Source organism: Nansenia antarctica, assembly GCF_963989245.1.
Source record: "Nansenia antarctica genome assembly, chromosome: 8".
NCBI lineage: Eukaryota > Metazoa > Chordata > Actinopteri > Argentiniformes > Microstomatidae > Nansenia > Nansenia antarctica.
Genome location: NC_137678.1, coordinates 6,560,735 through 6,578,135, shown reverse-complemented (window position 1 = coordinate 6,578,135; position 17,401 = coordinate 6,560,735). Strand labels below are relative to the sequence as shown.

The following is a 17,401-nucleotide window of genomic DNA, read 5'->3' as shown; positions in this document are numbered from 1 at the left end:
GCTTCTCAGACAACCTCTCATCTCACTCTCTCTCTCAGAGGCAGGCTCACACCGACTCGCTCTGCACAGACCGTGGAACATAGGAACAGAAGATGGCTGACCCGAACTGGTACACCGAGCCCTCAACGGCATCGTTATTCACTTTACCCGACGGGTCGTTCATACGCTTGACATTCTCCTTTGGGCAACTCTAAAGCGGCCCCGCCTCACACTTTGTCCAGCCTACCCCCACACAAACAGAAATATTGACAGAGATATTATTATTAAAAAATGGCAGAGATGGAAAAAGAGGGCAGACCCCCCGAAAATAAAAGGAGCAGAAAACCGGCTCATCCCGTTAAAAGGGAAATCAACGAAGAAATGAAGGTAAGGGGAAGCCTATTGACGCTGTACCGTTACCGCCGATTACGCGTGGAAATAGAGCAAAGCGTGCCATCTGTGTGGATGTGTGGATGCGTGTGTGAGCGCTCAGCCTCTTTCTCATTCACCGAAAAGCAATGTTAGGCTTACTGGATGAACGGCCAACTTTAGTGTCTGCACTGGTTCAAATGTCTGGTTCATAAATTCTTTTTTGGACAATTAAATGCACTTATGCACGAATGTCACCTACGTATAAAACTGCCTTCGGATAACGGTGTACACATGAGGCAGACTCTAGCCTTAGAATAAACAGAGATGAGGTTATTATTGTCTTGCCATACGCATCACGCACGTTCCGTCTTTTTCGTTCCACTTTGACTTGTTGTCAATAGATAGACAGTTCACAATCTGGACCACTGCAATGAATGGAATTTGCGTGCTTTCCCTTACCATTGGAGATCATGGAAAATGCAGTGCCACTACTACTATTACTACTACTACTACTACTACTACTACTACTACTACTACTACTACTACTACTACTACTACTACTACTACTACTACTACTACTACTACTGCTACTACTACTACTACTAATGCTACTACTACTACTACTACTACTACTATACTACTACTACCACTACTACTACTACTACTACTACTACTACTACTACTACTACTACTACTACTACTACTGCTGCTGCTGCTGCTACTACTACTACTACTACTATACTACTACTACCACTACTACTACTACTACTGCTACTACTACCTACTACTACTACTACTGCTACTACTACTACTACTATACTACTACTACTACCACTACTACTACTACTACTACTACTACTGCTACTACTACTGCTACTACTGCTACTACTACTACTACTGCTACTACTACTACTGCTACTACTACTACTACTGCTACTGCTACTACTACTACTACTACTACTACTACTACTACTACTGCTACTACTACTGCTACTACTACTACTACCACTACTACTACTACTACTACTGCTGCTACTACTACTACTATACTACTACTACCACTACTACTACTACTACTGCTACTACTACTACTATACTACTACCACTACTACTACTACTACTACTACTACTACTACTACTACTACTACTACTGCTACTGCTACTACTACTACTGCTACTGCTACTACTACTACTACTACTGCTGCTACTACTACTACTACTACTGCTGCTACTACTGCTACTACTACCACTACTACTACTACTACTACTACTACTATTACTACCACTACCACTACTACTACTACTACTACTACTACCACTACTACTACTACTACTACTACTACTATTACTACTACTACTACTACTACTACTACTACTACTACTACTACTACTACTACTACTACCACTACTACTACTACTACTACTACTACTACTATTACTACTACTACTACTACTACTACTGCTACTGTTACTGTTACTACTAAAACCTGCAAACCTGCAAACTGCGACACTTTAAATGAATGTGCAATAATACTATGTGCAATATGACAACCCTTGTGTACATAAGGTTCAGAGACAGGAAATGTTAGGATATTTATAGCATAGCATAGAGTACAGCACAGTGTTTTATTTGTATAGTATATAGTAGTATAGTATAGTGGATAGTGTATATAGCCTTTATTTATGTAAACCAGCTCTTTTCCCTCCTTGTTTTTAGTATTATTTTTTTTTTTCCAAGCACCAGGGGAGCCCCCCCCTCCTAAATGTCGTTGTATGGTACCTGTACTGTATTAATGACAATAAAGACCATTCATTCATTCATTCTTTCATACTACTACTACATACTACTACTGTTACTGTTACTACTACAACTACCGCTAGCCCCGGCGAAACCAGACATAGGGTCCACCAGAATAAAGCGTTGTGGGAGAGACACTTCCTCCATGGGGGAGCCAGGCTAAAGTAGTTTAGATTCAGTGTGCTGGCTTTAACCTGGCGTCGCCTCCAGACTGATCAGACGCGCTCCGTCCAGCTGCGGGCAGAGGCGTGTTCCAGATGTGCGTCCTCCTTCCACAGGCTGCACGCGCCTGACCTGACAACAGCACCGTATCTCCCGTGCGTTATGTTTATGCATACCTTCTAATATTACACGGTGACCAAACGTGCAATGCTCACGATGTATTCATCCAATCAATGCTATCATTCCCTATTAGACACGGCATCCCTTGTGCTTTCATAGGCCTCCGTCTTAGACCGCGACGGAATGGCATTCTGCAGGGGGGCTTTGTCTCCTCCTCAGGATTGCATGTGTTCATTGTTTGTACACATTCAGTGCATGGTGGGGTTGAGGTGATATTAGCCTGTTCAGAATAATAACCACGGCAGATGTGCAGGTCCTATATATAGGCGACGCACGTTTTTAATATTGATTTTATACGAATTATTTAACAAATAATGACGATGTTAGGGTGCATCACCCCCCTCCTCCCTCTGTAGAGGTGTGCTCTGGGTAAACACCCCGTTAAAGCAACATCCACTTGTTGTGAAGTGGCATGTCCTGTAATGTCCTGTAATTGAGTGTTAATAACCACAGCAACGGGAATCCTAATTGAGACAGATAATTGCCCCTTTGGGTATCGGTACTTGTGTATTATCATACTTTTGATGCCTTTTTTGGTATTGATTCATCCACTGTAACATCGAGACTCATAGCCCAGGCTATGCTGCACTTGGAGGTGCATCTGTTGGTGCATTTGATTGTAAAATTAGTTGATTATTCTTTTATATTCTATGATAAAACATGACATAGTAACAGATAAGGCTTTGAACCAAAAAGCTTTGCGATAGGCATGATGTCTGATTGGCAGCATAGTCATCTGTGTATGTCACTTAAAGTCTTAGCTCTTATTAAGAAATGTATACAATTTGTTCAAACTATGCACTAAATGTATGTATTATTAATTGGATTTGTATAAAGTATAATTGTTCTCACTTGAGAGTGAGGGATAGGGGTAGGACAGGATAAGCTTAGGCTTCATCCTACTCCCTTTCCAACATTGATAGGTCTGTACTCTACATATTCGTTATTTGTTCTTTTATTATTTGAAATCATGTTCGAAATAAAAGATTCATTCATTCATACCTGCTATGGACAAAACGAGTTGCAGACTGGAGATGTAAAAAGACACAGAACAAATGTGTCATTCCATCCTGTGGCTCCATCTCATCAGTGATCTTTGTTTAACCTGTGGAAGGTGACAGGCATGGTTATGAAGGACACACCGGGTATCTCCCTTACTACCAATTGTGAGAATAATTTATTTATATTAAGAATTAATACATTATACTTTGGGAACTATTGAATTATTGGCCATGAGGTTCTAAACTATGTCTTTCATTAATGTATTATATTTCTGGACTTATTCGGACCTGGGACTCCAGGTGACTGAACTCTCTTGCTAATAAATTAATTACATTAATTATTAATTGACATTAATTGATCAATTAATTACCAGAAAAGAAAAGAAAACCCTCAGTACTTCCCTCCCGGCTGGTTACCTGTAGTATGCAGGTGTCTTCATATTCATACTCATATTATGTACAGTCTGTACAAATAAATATATATATACTGTATATAGGCTAGGCCAGAAGTGATTATCAAGGAGGCAGTAATGGAAGAGAGGTCAACTTACCAGTATAGGTCATACCAGTATATGTCTTACCAGTATAGGTCTTACCAGTATAGGTCTTACCAGTATAGGTCTTACCAGTATAGGTCTTACCAGTATAGGTCTTACCAGTATAGGTCATACCAGTATAGGTCTTACCAGTATAGGTCATACCAGTATAGGTCTTACCAGTATAGGTCATACCAGTATAGGTCTTACCAGTATAGGTCATAGGTCATACCAGTATAGGTCTTACCAGTATAGGTCATACCAGTATAGGTCTTACCAGTATAGGTCTTACCAGTATAGGTCATACCAGTATAGGTCTTACCAGTATAGGCCTTACCAGTATAGGTCTTACCAGTATAGGCCTTACCAGTATAGGTCTTACCAGTATAGGTCATACCAGTATAGGTCTTACCAGTATAGGTCTTACCAGTATAGGTCATACCAGTATAGGTCTTACCAGTATAGGTCTTACCAGTATAGGTCTTACCAGTATAGGTCTTACCAGTATAGGTCATACCAGTATAGGTCTTACCAGTATAGGTCTTACCAGTATAGGTCATACCAGTATAGGTCTTACCAGTATAGGTCATACCAGTATAGGTCTTACCAGTATAGGTCTTACCAGTATAGGTCATACCAGTATAGGTCTTACCAGTATAGGTCTTACCAGTATAGGTCTTACCAGTATAGGTCATACCAGTATAGGTCTTACCAGTATAGGTCATAGGTCATACCAGTATAGGTCATACCAGTATAGGTCTTACCAGTATAGGTCTTACCAGTATAGGTCTTACCAGTATAGGTCATAGGTCATACCAGTATAGGTCATACCAGTATAGGTCTTACCAGTATAGGTCTTACCAGTATAGGTCTTACCAGTATAGGTCTTACCAGTATAGGTCTTACCAGTATAGGTCATAGGTCTTACCAGTATAGGTCATACCAGTATAGGTCTTACCAGTATAGGTCTTACCAGTATAGGTCATAGGTCTTACCAGTATAGGTCATACCAGAATAGGTCTTACCAGTATAGGTCATACCAGTATAGGTCTTACCAGTATAGGTCATACCAGAATAGGTCATACCAGTATAGGTCATACCAGTATAGGTCATACCAGTATAGGTCTTACCAGTATAGGTCTTACCAGTATAGGTCTTACCAGTATAGGTCTTACCAGTATAGGTCTTACCAGTATAGGCCTTACCAGTATAGGTCTTACCAGTATAGGTCATAGGTCATACCAGTATAGGTCTTACCAGTATAGGTCTTACCAGTATAGGTCATAGGTCATACCAGTATAGGTCATAGGTCTTACCAGTATAGGTCTTACCAGTATAGGTCTTACCAGTATAGGTCATACCAGTATAGGTCTTACCAGTATAGGTCTTACCAGTATAGGTCATACCAGTAGGTCTTACCAGTATAGGTCTTACCAGTATAGGTCATACCAGTATAGGTCTTACCAGTATAGGTCTTACCAGTATAGGTCTTACCAGTATAGGTCATAGGTCATACCAGTATAGGTCTTACCAGTATAGGTCATACCAGTATACGTAGGTCTTACCAGTATAGGTCATACCAGTATAGGTCATACCAGTATAGGTCATACCAGTATAGGTCTTACCAGTATAGGTCTTACCAGTATAGGTCTTACCAGTATAGGTCTTACCAGTATAGGTCTTACCAGTATAGGTCTTACCAGTATAGGTCTTACCAGTATAGGTCTTACCAGTATAGGTCTTACCAGTATAGGTCTTACCAGTGTAGGTCTTACCAGTATAGGTCTTACCAGTATAGGTCATACCAGTATAGGTCATACCAGTATAGGTCTTACCAGTGTAGGTCTTACCAGTATAGGTCTTACCAGTGTAGGTCTTACCAGTGTAGGTCTTACCAGTATAGGTCTTACCAGTATAGGTCTTACCAGTATAGGTCTTACCAGTATAGGTCTTACCAGTATAGGTCTACAGTCATTGAATCTACAGTCATAGGTCATAGGTCAGTGCAAGACGAATCCAATCAAAGTAAGAAACATCACTTCATAACATCACTTCATGACACAAATTATGAAATGTACAAATGACAGTCTAAAATGATGATGATAAACACAGTAATAACCTATTTTGATTTAATTAATAAATAACAGCACCACAAGGGACCAGGTAGTTGATTGTGTTGAATTATTGCAGAAAGCACAACCATGACCAATTACTGCCACATCATTATCTAGTAAATTCCAGGTAAATACCAGTGCAACAGTTTTTTGGTCATCTTATTCAATTCTGGTCCTGAAACCTCACAGGGCTGTTCTCACCTAGTACCACTGACAGACCTGATTCAAGAAATCAGTTAAACATGATTACTTGATTAGTTGAATCAGTGAGAGTGTCTGCTTTCACAACATAGCAGTACATGTTTTTTATAGACCTCCTTGAATATCATTTTAGACCTATCCGCGACACCATATGATAGCTTTTTGTCATCCTCGAGGTGATGAAATGAGGGATTTCACTGCCATACAGACAAAAAAGGAAGATAATTGGCATTTTTTTGGTTCCAGCTTGATTAATTTCCACGTAAATAGATGTGGTCGGACTGATTTCCTTGCATGATCTCATTTTTTAGACCTAGCACCTCATTTTTAGACCGAATAACTGAAATTTGAGACCTTTTTAGGCCTTGTGGATTGGATTGCTGGATTTTAGACTTTAAGGCTACACATACACATAGGTGTTGATTCAACCAGAGAATACATGAATGTAAAAGTGAGCATTGTTGACATTAGCAATTCCAGTACAATTACTTTTTTTTCAATTACATTTGATTGATTTGTGAGCTGCGGCCCTTTAAACTGTCCAAGACAAACTGCCCTCAGGGGACAGAAAAGTATCAATTAGGAGCCAGTAAGGAATAGGAGGGCTAGTGGTGGTCTAGTGGATAGTGAGTTGGACTTGTGATCGGAAGGTTGTGAGTTCAAATCCCGCCTGAAGCCACACCACTACTAGTGTGCCCTTGGGTAAGGCACTTAGCCCTCAGTTACTCCAGGGGGAATGTCCCTGTAATTCGTAATTGTAAGTCTCTTTGGATAAAAGCGTCTGCTAAATGGCAAAATTAATTAATAAAAAAATAAACCCCAGCAGAACTGAGGGCGTGGAGGAGTTGTCCACTCTATGGAAGCAGATTCAGATTCAGATTCAGATAACGTTTATTGCCATTATGCTTGACACATATAGGAATTTGCTTTGGCTTTACAGTAGGTGCGTTTATGCTTTTTTCACATGTATACATGAACAAAACAAATGCAAAAAACAGGACAACACAGGACAGACAACAGGGGAAAAAAGGGGAATCTTGTCTTCAAAGTTGGATCGATCTCAATTGTTCATAACTGGCGACGTAGTGTGCTCACAACGCGTTTAATAAACTTAAGACCATGACAATATTGGCCCACTGATTCTTGCAGTGGGACAGATTTACTGAGATTTTGCTCTAGGTCCAAAGTAAACCAAACCACCACAACAAGGATGAAATAGTCTCTCTTTGTGGACACCTTTCTTATTTGTTCTCATAAGCTGATATTAGTTTCCTGTTTGTTCTCTTGATTCACGCAGAGGGAAAACACATCTTAGGCACATTTCCACGGTCAGAGTCTGTTACTGCTTTTATCTTGACATTTGTTTGTTTACAGCTTCTACATTCAGCAATCTTCGCTACACACTGTAACTTATTGCTCCTTTGATCCGAGGCTGAAGACCTGTTTGCTACTTTGAAACTTTTGCCTCTTTTCTTTCTTTCTTTCTTTTCCCCTCCTCACCATCCCTTTTCTAAAAAGCAAGAGGGGAAAAAATCACACAATGTCCCCTTGTGAGGAATCATACCTCTGAAAAACCAAACAGTCTGACAGTGTTTCCTTCATCTTGTGCCGCTTTAATGTGCAGCACGGTAAACTAAGCTGCAGTAAGTAATCGAGGCGAAGGGGGAGTGGAGGGGGTGGGATAGAAGGGGGTGGGATAGAGGATTGTAGAGGGTAAGAGCAAGGGAGAAAGGAATGTATACAGCATTGGGCTGCCTAAGCTGTAAAAACGGAAACCTGAGTGTCTGTGCCGACTCGGATATCAAGGAAGGTAGGGGGAAATGAAAGCGGAGGGATGGGAGAGAGGGAGAGAGGGAGAGAGGGAGAGAGAGAGAGAGAGAGAGAGAGTGAACAAGGAAATGAAGAAGTGTGAGCCCAGAGAGTCTGAAGGAGGGCCTTGCTCAAGGAAACTTGGCGTGCGGATTAGGGAATTTTATCACAGTGTACTGTGACCTACTCTGGTTTCTGTCCACGATGTCTCATATTCCTCCACGCTCGTACCTATCAGCACAGCCTCACGCTAACCGAAGGAAACAAGGGAACTGCTGCCTTGTGTAGTATAATAACATTCTTGGTCGAAGCGGCTACATTTTCATCATTTTATGGACTTTGAAGGTGACAGCGAGTTGGCCAAAGAGCTATGATTGGGTTGAATGGATCTTATTTCTGTTGGTGTTGTGGTATATTTCTGACCCCCTGAACAGTGAGCCTGAAATATACTGCGTATGTTTAACGAAGGGTTGGTGGGGTTGTCCAGTTTGAGGGAGCGTATAGCCTCTAGTTTTCTGCTCAGTTAAACTGTTCTTTGCCCCTTAAAGCAACATTCTGCACTCATTATGCTTACAACAAATCCACTGTTACCACATTCATCATTTATACTACAAACATAACCAATTTCCTTCAGTATTTACTGCTGAGATAAGGAGATCTGTCCGGTTTGCTATGGTTGCCCAACCCCCAATCAGCTCATAGCCAGGCACTTTAGATGGGTAAGGATTAGATACATATCAGCATTATGCTAATTCCATCTTGCCCACTGATTGGACAGCTATCTAATCTTCTCAGATTTACACAAGTGACTAGGTGCCTGACGTTAGGTTGGGAACAGGATATCCAAGAAAGGAGCCCAGAGTCCAGAGAGTATGCACATCTGCAGTGGACTCCAAGCATTGCCTCCCTACCGCCTCATGAGACGTGTCTGCCTCTTTCATGGCCTGCCATCCAGATTGTGTTGCACTCTCTTTACCACTCCCAATTTCTGGAAGTGGCAGGGTGACAGAGGGGACAGGGAGTGAAGGAGAGGGCAGCGACAGCCGATGGTGGTCGGCTTTGCACCCTTTCATTTTCTTAAAGTAATCTGATCCAGCGACTAGAGAGAACAAGCGTGTTGGCCAAGGCCAGAGTGGGACAGAGTGTGTCCAGCCAGCTCTGAGAAATAACTGGCCTCCTGTAACATGTCAAAACCCCTCAGTCTTTGAAGGAAGTCACATGCCAGAATCTAACGGAGACAATAGTCTGGGACACAAAGGATTGCTTTTATTTTATAGCAATATAACAATCTTGAACTAACCGTTTCAGCTAATGATGTCAAACTGCACATTTGACCTCTTTTCACTTCTCTTTCCCCCACACATTTTTAAATAGCATTTTTCTTGATTCATACTGTTTTTGTGACACTGATAAGTATCAGTTAAAAATGCTACGTACAGTATGCCTTTCAGCATCTAGTGAAACCTACATGTAGTAAGTGGGTTGTAGAACTGCTATGGTGGGACAGAAAGGCTTTGAAAGACCAACTGATCATTCCAGAAGTTTACTTGCTAATTTACTAATTTACTCCACATTTGGGATGTTCCACTTTACAATGTTTCCTGGTTTGTCCCTGACCTTGGCTGTAGTTGACTAGGCCAGACAGTCTCAGGTCATGTTCTCACATGAAAGTCTGAATCATGACCCAGAGCAAGTGGATGAGTTTGCAACATTGTTGCATAAATTATTTCTCTGATTTGCGTTCTCACAGCCCTTCATGTAAACGAAGTAACATACGCAATCGAAGCAACAGACGTGGTAGTTGATTGGTCAGAAAAATAAAAAATTGCCTGTTCGTCCCGCTCTTATCCAGATCAACACGCATGCGCTGTTGTTTTCCTATGGACTGCCTCGATGCGTCGTTTCTAACCGGAGCGAAACCACCCTTTTCAAACGTAGCATCCGTCGGTTGTTTGCTCCGGGAGCGACTTCGAATGTGCGTTCTCACAGCTCCAAACGACGCAGAGCAAAGCGAATGTTATCCTAAACTCCGATTCCAAGTGAAGCAAATGTTCTAGTGAGAACACACCCTAATGTTCTAGTGAGAACACACCCTAATGTTCTAGTGAGAACACACCCTTATAGTCATACAGTATGTTGCTTCCTTAGAGTAGTCATATTCTAGGCCCTGTAGGACCCCATTCAGGGTCACATAGGTCCAAACCACCTGCAGACACTCCAACCCAAACCACCTGCAGACACTCCAACCCAAACCACCTGCAGACACTCCAACCCGAATCATGTTATGACAGAATCCCTCTCTGAAAACGTCTTAGCGCAAACGTGGCCCAAAGCCCAAAGTCTGCATTATTTTTCTGAAATGTTTTAGGCTTTAATACACTTAAGAATTTCTTTGCCAAAGTGGATCACAGCATTGTCAAGTGACTTTTCAAAAATGTAATGCAGACAAAAGTCTTCAGAGGGTGATTCTATAATCATATTAGTTGGTTTGGAGTGTCTGCAAGGTGTGTTTGACATACTGTATTTCCAGAATTAATGGAGCCCAAAATATGACTCCTACAAGGAAGAAAATGTCAAACATCTATATCTAAATATCAACTACACACACAGTCAGGGCCAAACCAGGAAACATCTTTTTAAAGGAACGTCCCTCTAAACTGCATGATTCATATACACATGCATATACATTAAGTAAATCAATGTCCTACCTTGTTTTTAAGGTAACACATTTGAAAATGTAACTTACTCACCTTCCTATGTTAGGTCACATTTTAGGGAGCTTTTTCACCTACAGACAAATGTTACAGACATACTGTACGTTCTCACAAGCTCCGACCAAAACATCCTTTAGAACATGTCAGAAATCTACAACAAATCTACAGTACCAGTCAAAAGTTTGGACACACTTTTCCACTTTTTTTGTACTGTACATATATATTTAAAAAAAACTATTAATTAATCTCATCAATGATTCATATGATATCCTCTGGAAAGTAATGTGCCTATATAATGAAAACATGTTTAAGTGTGGTCAGTCAATAGGACGTAAAGATATTTACATATAGTAACGTACCTAGAAAAAGTACGATGTGAAGACCTACATTGTTAATCTTCACCGTTTCCATTAGCAGATTTCTGGTCTGGTTTCTCTAAGACACTAAGCGATGCCCTCAAGGTTACAGTAGAACCCTGCCCTTTGATAGCCATCTTTGGAGTACCGGTACCCCGTATACCAGCCAGTCTCACCCCAAAAAAATCTGATGTTGTTGCCTTTTCCTCACTCATAGCCCGTAGACGTATTCTGTTGCAGTGGAAAAGCCCAAATCCACCTTCTGCTACGACCTGGCTAAACGACTTGATCTCCTTTTTGTCACTAGAAAAGGTGAAATATTCATTAAGAGGCTCGATAGCGAATTTCTATAAAAGATGGCAACCTATCATTTCTTATGTAAATACTCTTTCCTCTCTGGATCCCAATTGATTAATTTGTTTATTGTTTGAGGTGAGCACCCAGTGTATCTGTTCTTTTGTACTTTTCTCCCTGTTTAATTTAATTTCATTTACTATGTGTTTTTTAATTTATTACAATTATTTAATTTACTTAAATTATACATTTATTTTTTGTGCTTGTCTTTTTATTTTTATTTTTTTTATTTTTTTTATTTATTTATTGTCTTGCTTTGTCTCTCACTTGAGAGTTTGGGCTGGGTGGGTGTTTAGGGGTAAAAAAGAAAGAAAAGAAAGGTGTTCTAGTTCTCTGTTCAAACACCAAATGGGGGATTAAGAAAATAAAACTCTCATTTAGTTTTTATTAAGTCAATTGTATAATTTGCATTTGTATATTCTTGTCCCTGACTTGTATGCCTTTATTCGCCAATAAAAAAAAAAAATATATAAAAAAAAATCTTCACCATTTCCACGAAGCACGTTAGCAACAACTTGCATGGCGGTTAGGCAGTGTTCCTGTTGCATTGGCAACCATCTGAAACAAGTTGCATCGATCCAGTAGGCCACTTGCTTCATTGCAGGACATTCTTAATGAAGATTGCAATAGATTTCAAGATCCTTCTGCTTGTTTATAAAGCTCTCACTGGCATAGCACCAGAATATTTGAAAGACCTTTTGCTAGCATATCAGCCCAATAGAGCTCTCAGGTCTTCTGACGCTGGTTTTCTCTGTGTACCACATGTACAAAAGAAGAGATTTGGTGAGGCTGCATTCTCATTTCATGCACCCAAATTGTGGAATGCACTGCCAGTTTACATTAGGGATGCAACCTCAGGAAATATGTTCAAGTCAAGACTAAAAACCCATCCTTTTAATATTGCCTTTAAATTACAAAATATTTAAATTAAGATTATATAATGATTAAAGCACTTTGAGCTGCAACGTTTGCAGGAAAAGCGCTATACAAATAAAGTTATTATTATTATTATTATTGGTTGTTGGGACTAGAACCTTCCATTCCTTAAATGAAGCTCTGGTGTTTAACAAACATGTTTTTTTCTCTGGCTCAGCCTTATTGATTTGTTCTCATCTCACGCCTTGCTGTGATTAATCACAGTCTGCAGTTTGACTCAGAGCGGACATTTTCAATGGACGTTGACATGCTTTGGTATTATGAAATGTACCTCCCTGATCCAGTGGTATCAGCAGAGGTAGCCCGTAGTTGACAATTGAATGCTTGATTTGGTGCTGTCTGAGTGACAGTTGTTGTAATGATTGATGTAGTGCTGTCTGAGTGACAGTTGTAATGCTTGATGTAATGAAATGACTCATGTGTCTCATCAGGTTCGGGCTGAGCGGGCCCACCCATGGGCAGGCAAGGAGGGTGATATCCATGGCAACCCACCCTACTCCATGGTGAGCCCCATTGTCCGTGTGTGACTAGACTGCTGTGGTGTGTAGAGTATACAGAGTATAATGTCTGAGATTGTGACATCGATTGCAGGTGGTGTGTGTGAGGGACTGAAGTTTGTGTCAGTGAGTTTCTGTAAAAAACATTATTATGCTCCTTATATGTCAGGAGACTCATCTAGTTTTCTCAATATTAATAAAGGTGTTCCGCAGGGTTCGATCCTAGGTCCATTTACCTAGGTCCATGCTGTTTATCATTTACATAAATAATGTTGATTTGTCCTTGAACAATTGTAAATTACGTCATTATCCTGATGATACTGTCGACTACTCCTGTGGTCCCTCAACTCAGCAGGCCATTCTTGACCTACAGCATGATTTTGATTCTATTTAAAAAGGTTAGATTTTCCTCTATTTTACCTCACATCATTGCTTTCATTGTGACCTAGTGTCGATCAGATATGCTCTCAGAGCTTGTTATGATGAATCCCTCATCCACGCCTTCATCTCCTCCCGCCTTGACTACTGCAACTCCCTACTCACCGGCATCACCTCCCGCTCCCTCCATAGACTCCAGATGGTCCAAAACTCTGCTGCACTCCGCTCCCGTGACCACATCACTCCTGTCCTCCACTCTCTCCACTGGCTCCCCATCAAAGAACGTATACAATTCAAAGTCCTCATCCTCACATACAAAGCCCTCCATAGCCTGGCCCCCCCTTACCTGACTGACCTCCTTCTCCCCCACCGCCCTACCCGTACCCTCCGATCCTCATCCATTGTTCCCCTCACTGTCCCACCCTCAAAACTCAAAGGCTTCGGTCACCGTGCCTTTTCACGAGCTGCACCCCGCCTCTGGAACTCTCTCCCTCAACCACTCAGAGACTCACCCTCACTCCTCACTTTTAAATCCCACCTCAAAACCTACCTGTTCTCCCATGCCTACAGCCTCCCCTACCCCTAGCCATCTCCCCCATCCCGGCGCCCCCGCCCCCCCCCCCCCCCTTGACACGCATACAACCTCCCCTACCCCTACCCATCTCCCCTAACCCTGCCACCCCCCTGATATGCATACAGCCTCCCCTACCCTACCCATTTCCCCTAACCCTCCCACCCCCCTGATATGCATACAGCCTCCCCTACCCCTAACCACCCCCCCCCCCCTACCACCCCCCCCCTACCACCCCCCCCCCCCCCCCCCCCCTCCCCGTTCGCTGATTCTGTGTTCCATGTGTCCATGTTGCTTGTTGTTTTTGTGTTTCCCATATCCCTTATATTGTCAGCGTCTTTGAGCCTCGGAAAAGCGCTATATACATTTAATGAATTATTATTAATTATTATTATTATGTATCTTTACCTTTTAGCGACTGTGCTCCTCAGACATGGAACAATGTGCAGGGTAGACAGAGGTTAAAGCTATTGGTCCCAGTCCCAATTTTGAGCTCTTGGTTAGGCCAGATCATAGAGGCATGCTCTTGCTTTGATTAATTACTGTGTGTATTTTGTATTTGACTGTGTTGTGTATATATAACCTATTTAAAGTGTTGTTTTGCAATTGCATTTATATTGTGGACAGGGTGCACCTGGGGGGTATTCCATAACAGCAATAAAGGAAAATCCAGGCTTGTTTTGATAATTAGTCTCTGGATTTCCTGGATAAATAAAGGTTAAATAAATCTACCAATCTTGGGTTCCTTGTATGTGATAGGATTTCAAAGGATGGAAACTGACTTTTGGAAGCAGAGAGATATAGTAGCTTATGTCGTGGCCATACCCTCGATCTAGTGATTACAAAGGGTCTTAAGGTCTCAAATTCCAATACGTCTCTGCTGCTCGTCTGCTCACCTCCACTCGCCGCCGTGACCACATCACCCCTGTCCTCCAAAACCTCCACTGGCTCCCGGTACAGGATACAATTCAAAATCCTACTCACCACTTACAAAGCCATCAACAATCTGGCCCCCTCCTACCTTGCCGACCTCGTCCCCTCCACACCCCCTCCCGTTGTCTCAGGTCTGACGACCCAAACCACCCTCAAGACCACCAGGACCAAGCTCTGGACCTGGGGTGACAGGGCCTTTTCAGCCGCAGCCCCGTCCCTCTGGAACGCCCTCCCCAACCACATCAGACAGGCCAACACCCTCCCAACATTTAAACAGGCCCTCAAAACCCACCTCTTCAAGCTTGCCTTCACCAGTGCATAGCAAGCTTGCCTTCACCAGTGCATAGAACACATAAATGTTTTACCTGTACAATACTGGTGACGGATCTCCTTTCACTCTGTCACTGTTCCGGTCAAATGGCACATTGTACAGTTGTTTCATGCGCATTTCATGTTCTCCTGAGCACTCTGTCAATTGTAGAGATTGAAACGGATTCAATATTGCCAAAGATATTGTCATCCTCTATAACAGCGCTCTGTATCTCTCTCAAACCTTATGGCATTGTTTGCAATCACCATTGCACAAATGGCTTCCTCTTGTTGCGGAGTAAAAAAGGGGCCCTCTTCCACCTCTGCGAGGTTGTCTTGCAATCCTATGTGGTGCAGAGTAATGTACAGTAAACATGAGATATACTGCTTTGACCCATATTACTGTAGTGTACAATAAACAGTGCTTCCCACTTGTAAAATGCTGCAGTACAGTACCATACTGTAAATATGGCAAAGAAATGTATACAATTTGCTTGACAGATTTTGACAACTTGTTCAACATTTTTGGATGTAATGACTCAAGCAATGAAATGAGGACTATTAGTTTTATAGGGAATGACTATTAAGCATCCAAAAGTATAGTTCATTTTGACTGACATGACATAAGCAAATGATAATGTTATAAAAACAGCAGAGAATTGTATGACAGCAATTGATGCATGTCCAAAAGCATTTGCAATTTGTTTGAAGGAATGAGAAACTGCTACTATGATGTGCACAAATGACTAAATGTTGTGGAGGTTGAACTAACAGTTATGAGAATTTCAATTCTGATCAGAGAAATGCACCAAAGCAATTGAGAAAAAACTGTAACCCATATTACTGTAAGTGTACAATAACAGTGCTTCCCACTTGTAAAATGCTGCAGTACAGTACCATACTGTAAATATGGCAAATCTTTACTGTAACACTACTTTACACTACAGTACAGTAAATCTGTGCTGCAGTAAAGCTGTAAGTCTAAATGTAAAATGTAAAAAGTGACAAGTTCTTGTCCCACTGTAAGCTTCATGTGTGACACAATGACAGTAGTGCAGTGCAGATTTAGTGCTGAATTACTGTCCAATATACACACCTGTTCTCCTGACAAAATGCTTGAATAATTTAATTTACAGTGGTTCTCCCAACATTTGGCTGCACCCTTCGGCCAGCCTCAGCCATTGTGAGGCCGTGATTGACAACATGGTCCACAATTGCCCTAATTTCACCAGGAATCTGCCTATGTACTTGGCCTCTTCTTCCTCTTCCCCTGTTTTGTCCCATTCCCCTTCCTCCCCGCCTCCTCGCCCCTCTTCCACGATGCTGACCTTCTATTTCTGTGTCACAGTATTGTCAAAATGGTACACACTATGTCCTGCTCAGTTCATATATGCTTGCCAATTGAGGGTAAGTGGCTTATCATTGGTTACAATTAATGCTTCACACACTCCTCCTCATCAGTGAAAGCTGAGGTTCACCCGAGATAAATTGTTTTTTCAGGAAAAAATTATAATGAAATATATACAATTTGCTTGACAGATTTTGACAACTTGTTCAACATTTTTGTATGTAATGACTCAAGCAATGAAATGAGGACTATTAGTTTTATAGGAAATGAGGACTATTAGTTTTATAGGGAATGACTATTCAGCATCCAAAAGTATAGTTCATTTTGACTGACATGACATAAGCAAATGATAATGTTATAAAACAGCAGAGACTTGTATGACAGCAATTGATGCATGTCCAAAAGCATTTGCAATTTGTTTGAAGGAATGAGAAACTGCTACTATGATGTGCGCAAATGACTAAATGTTGTGGAGGTTGAACTAACAGTTATGAGAATTTCAATTCTGATCAGAGAAATGCACCAAAGCAATTGAGAAAAACTGTAACAACTTAAAGTCTGTGCTTTTTTTTCCAGATTGGGTTCACCATTTAGAAAGTACAACATGACCCTCCCCATACTGGTTAATAAACATGTGAAGAACAAATGTTTGTTAATTTTTTACTTATTTTTTTAGCCAAGTGCTAACAGAATTGTCCCCAACTGTACAGTAGCATATGGCATGATGACACACAGTGTTGGCATGACACACCAAATAAAAACTCCTGTAGATGAGCTAAACAATAGTTGAGTCTTGATGCATGTTTTCATAAGTGACATTGACTTCATCTTCATCTTCAATGTTGTTCGTTAT

The 17,401-nt window shown here is 41.2% G+C and overlaps 1 protein-coding gene across 1 annotated transcript in view; it reads left to right on the top strand.

The window, feature by feature from the left end:
• Window positions 1-270: 270 nt before the first annotated feature.
• sobpa (sine oculis binding protein homolog a) overlaps window positions 271-17,401 on the top strand; it is a gene marked incomplete at both ends in the record, with an annotated part of 60,930 nt that continues 43,799 nt past the window's right edge. Inside the window, 2 exons of the mRNA XM_080537967.1 lie at window positions 271-366; window positions 12,944-13,015. Of these exons, the coding sequence (XP_080394093.1) occupies window positions 271-366; window positions 12,944-13,015 (168 nt within the window). The remainder of the gene's footprint in view (window positions 367-12,943; window positions 13,016-17,401) is intronic.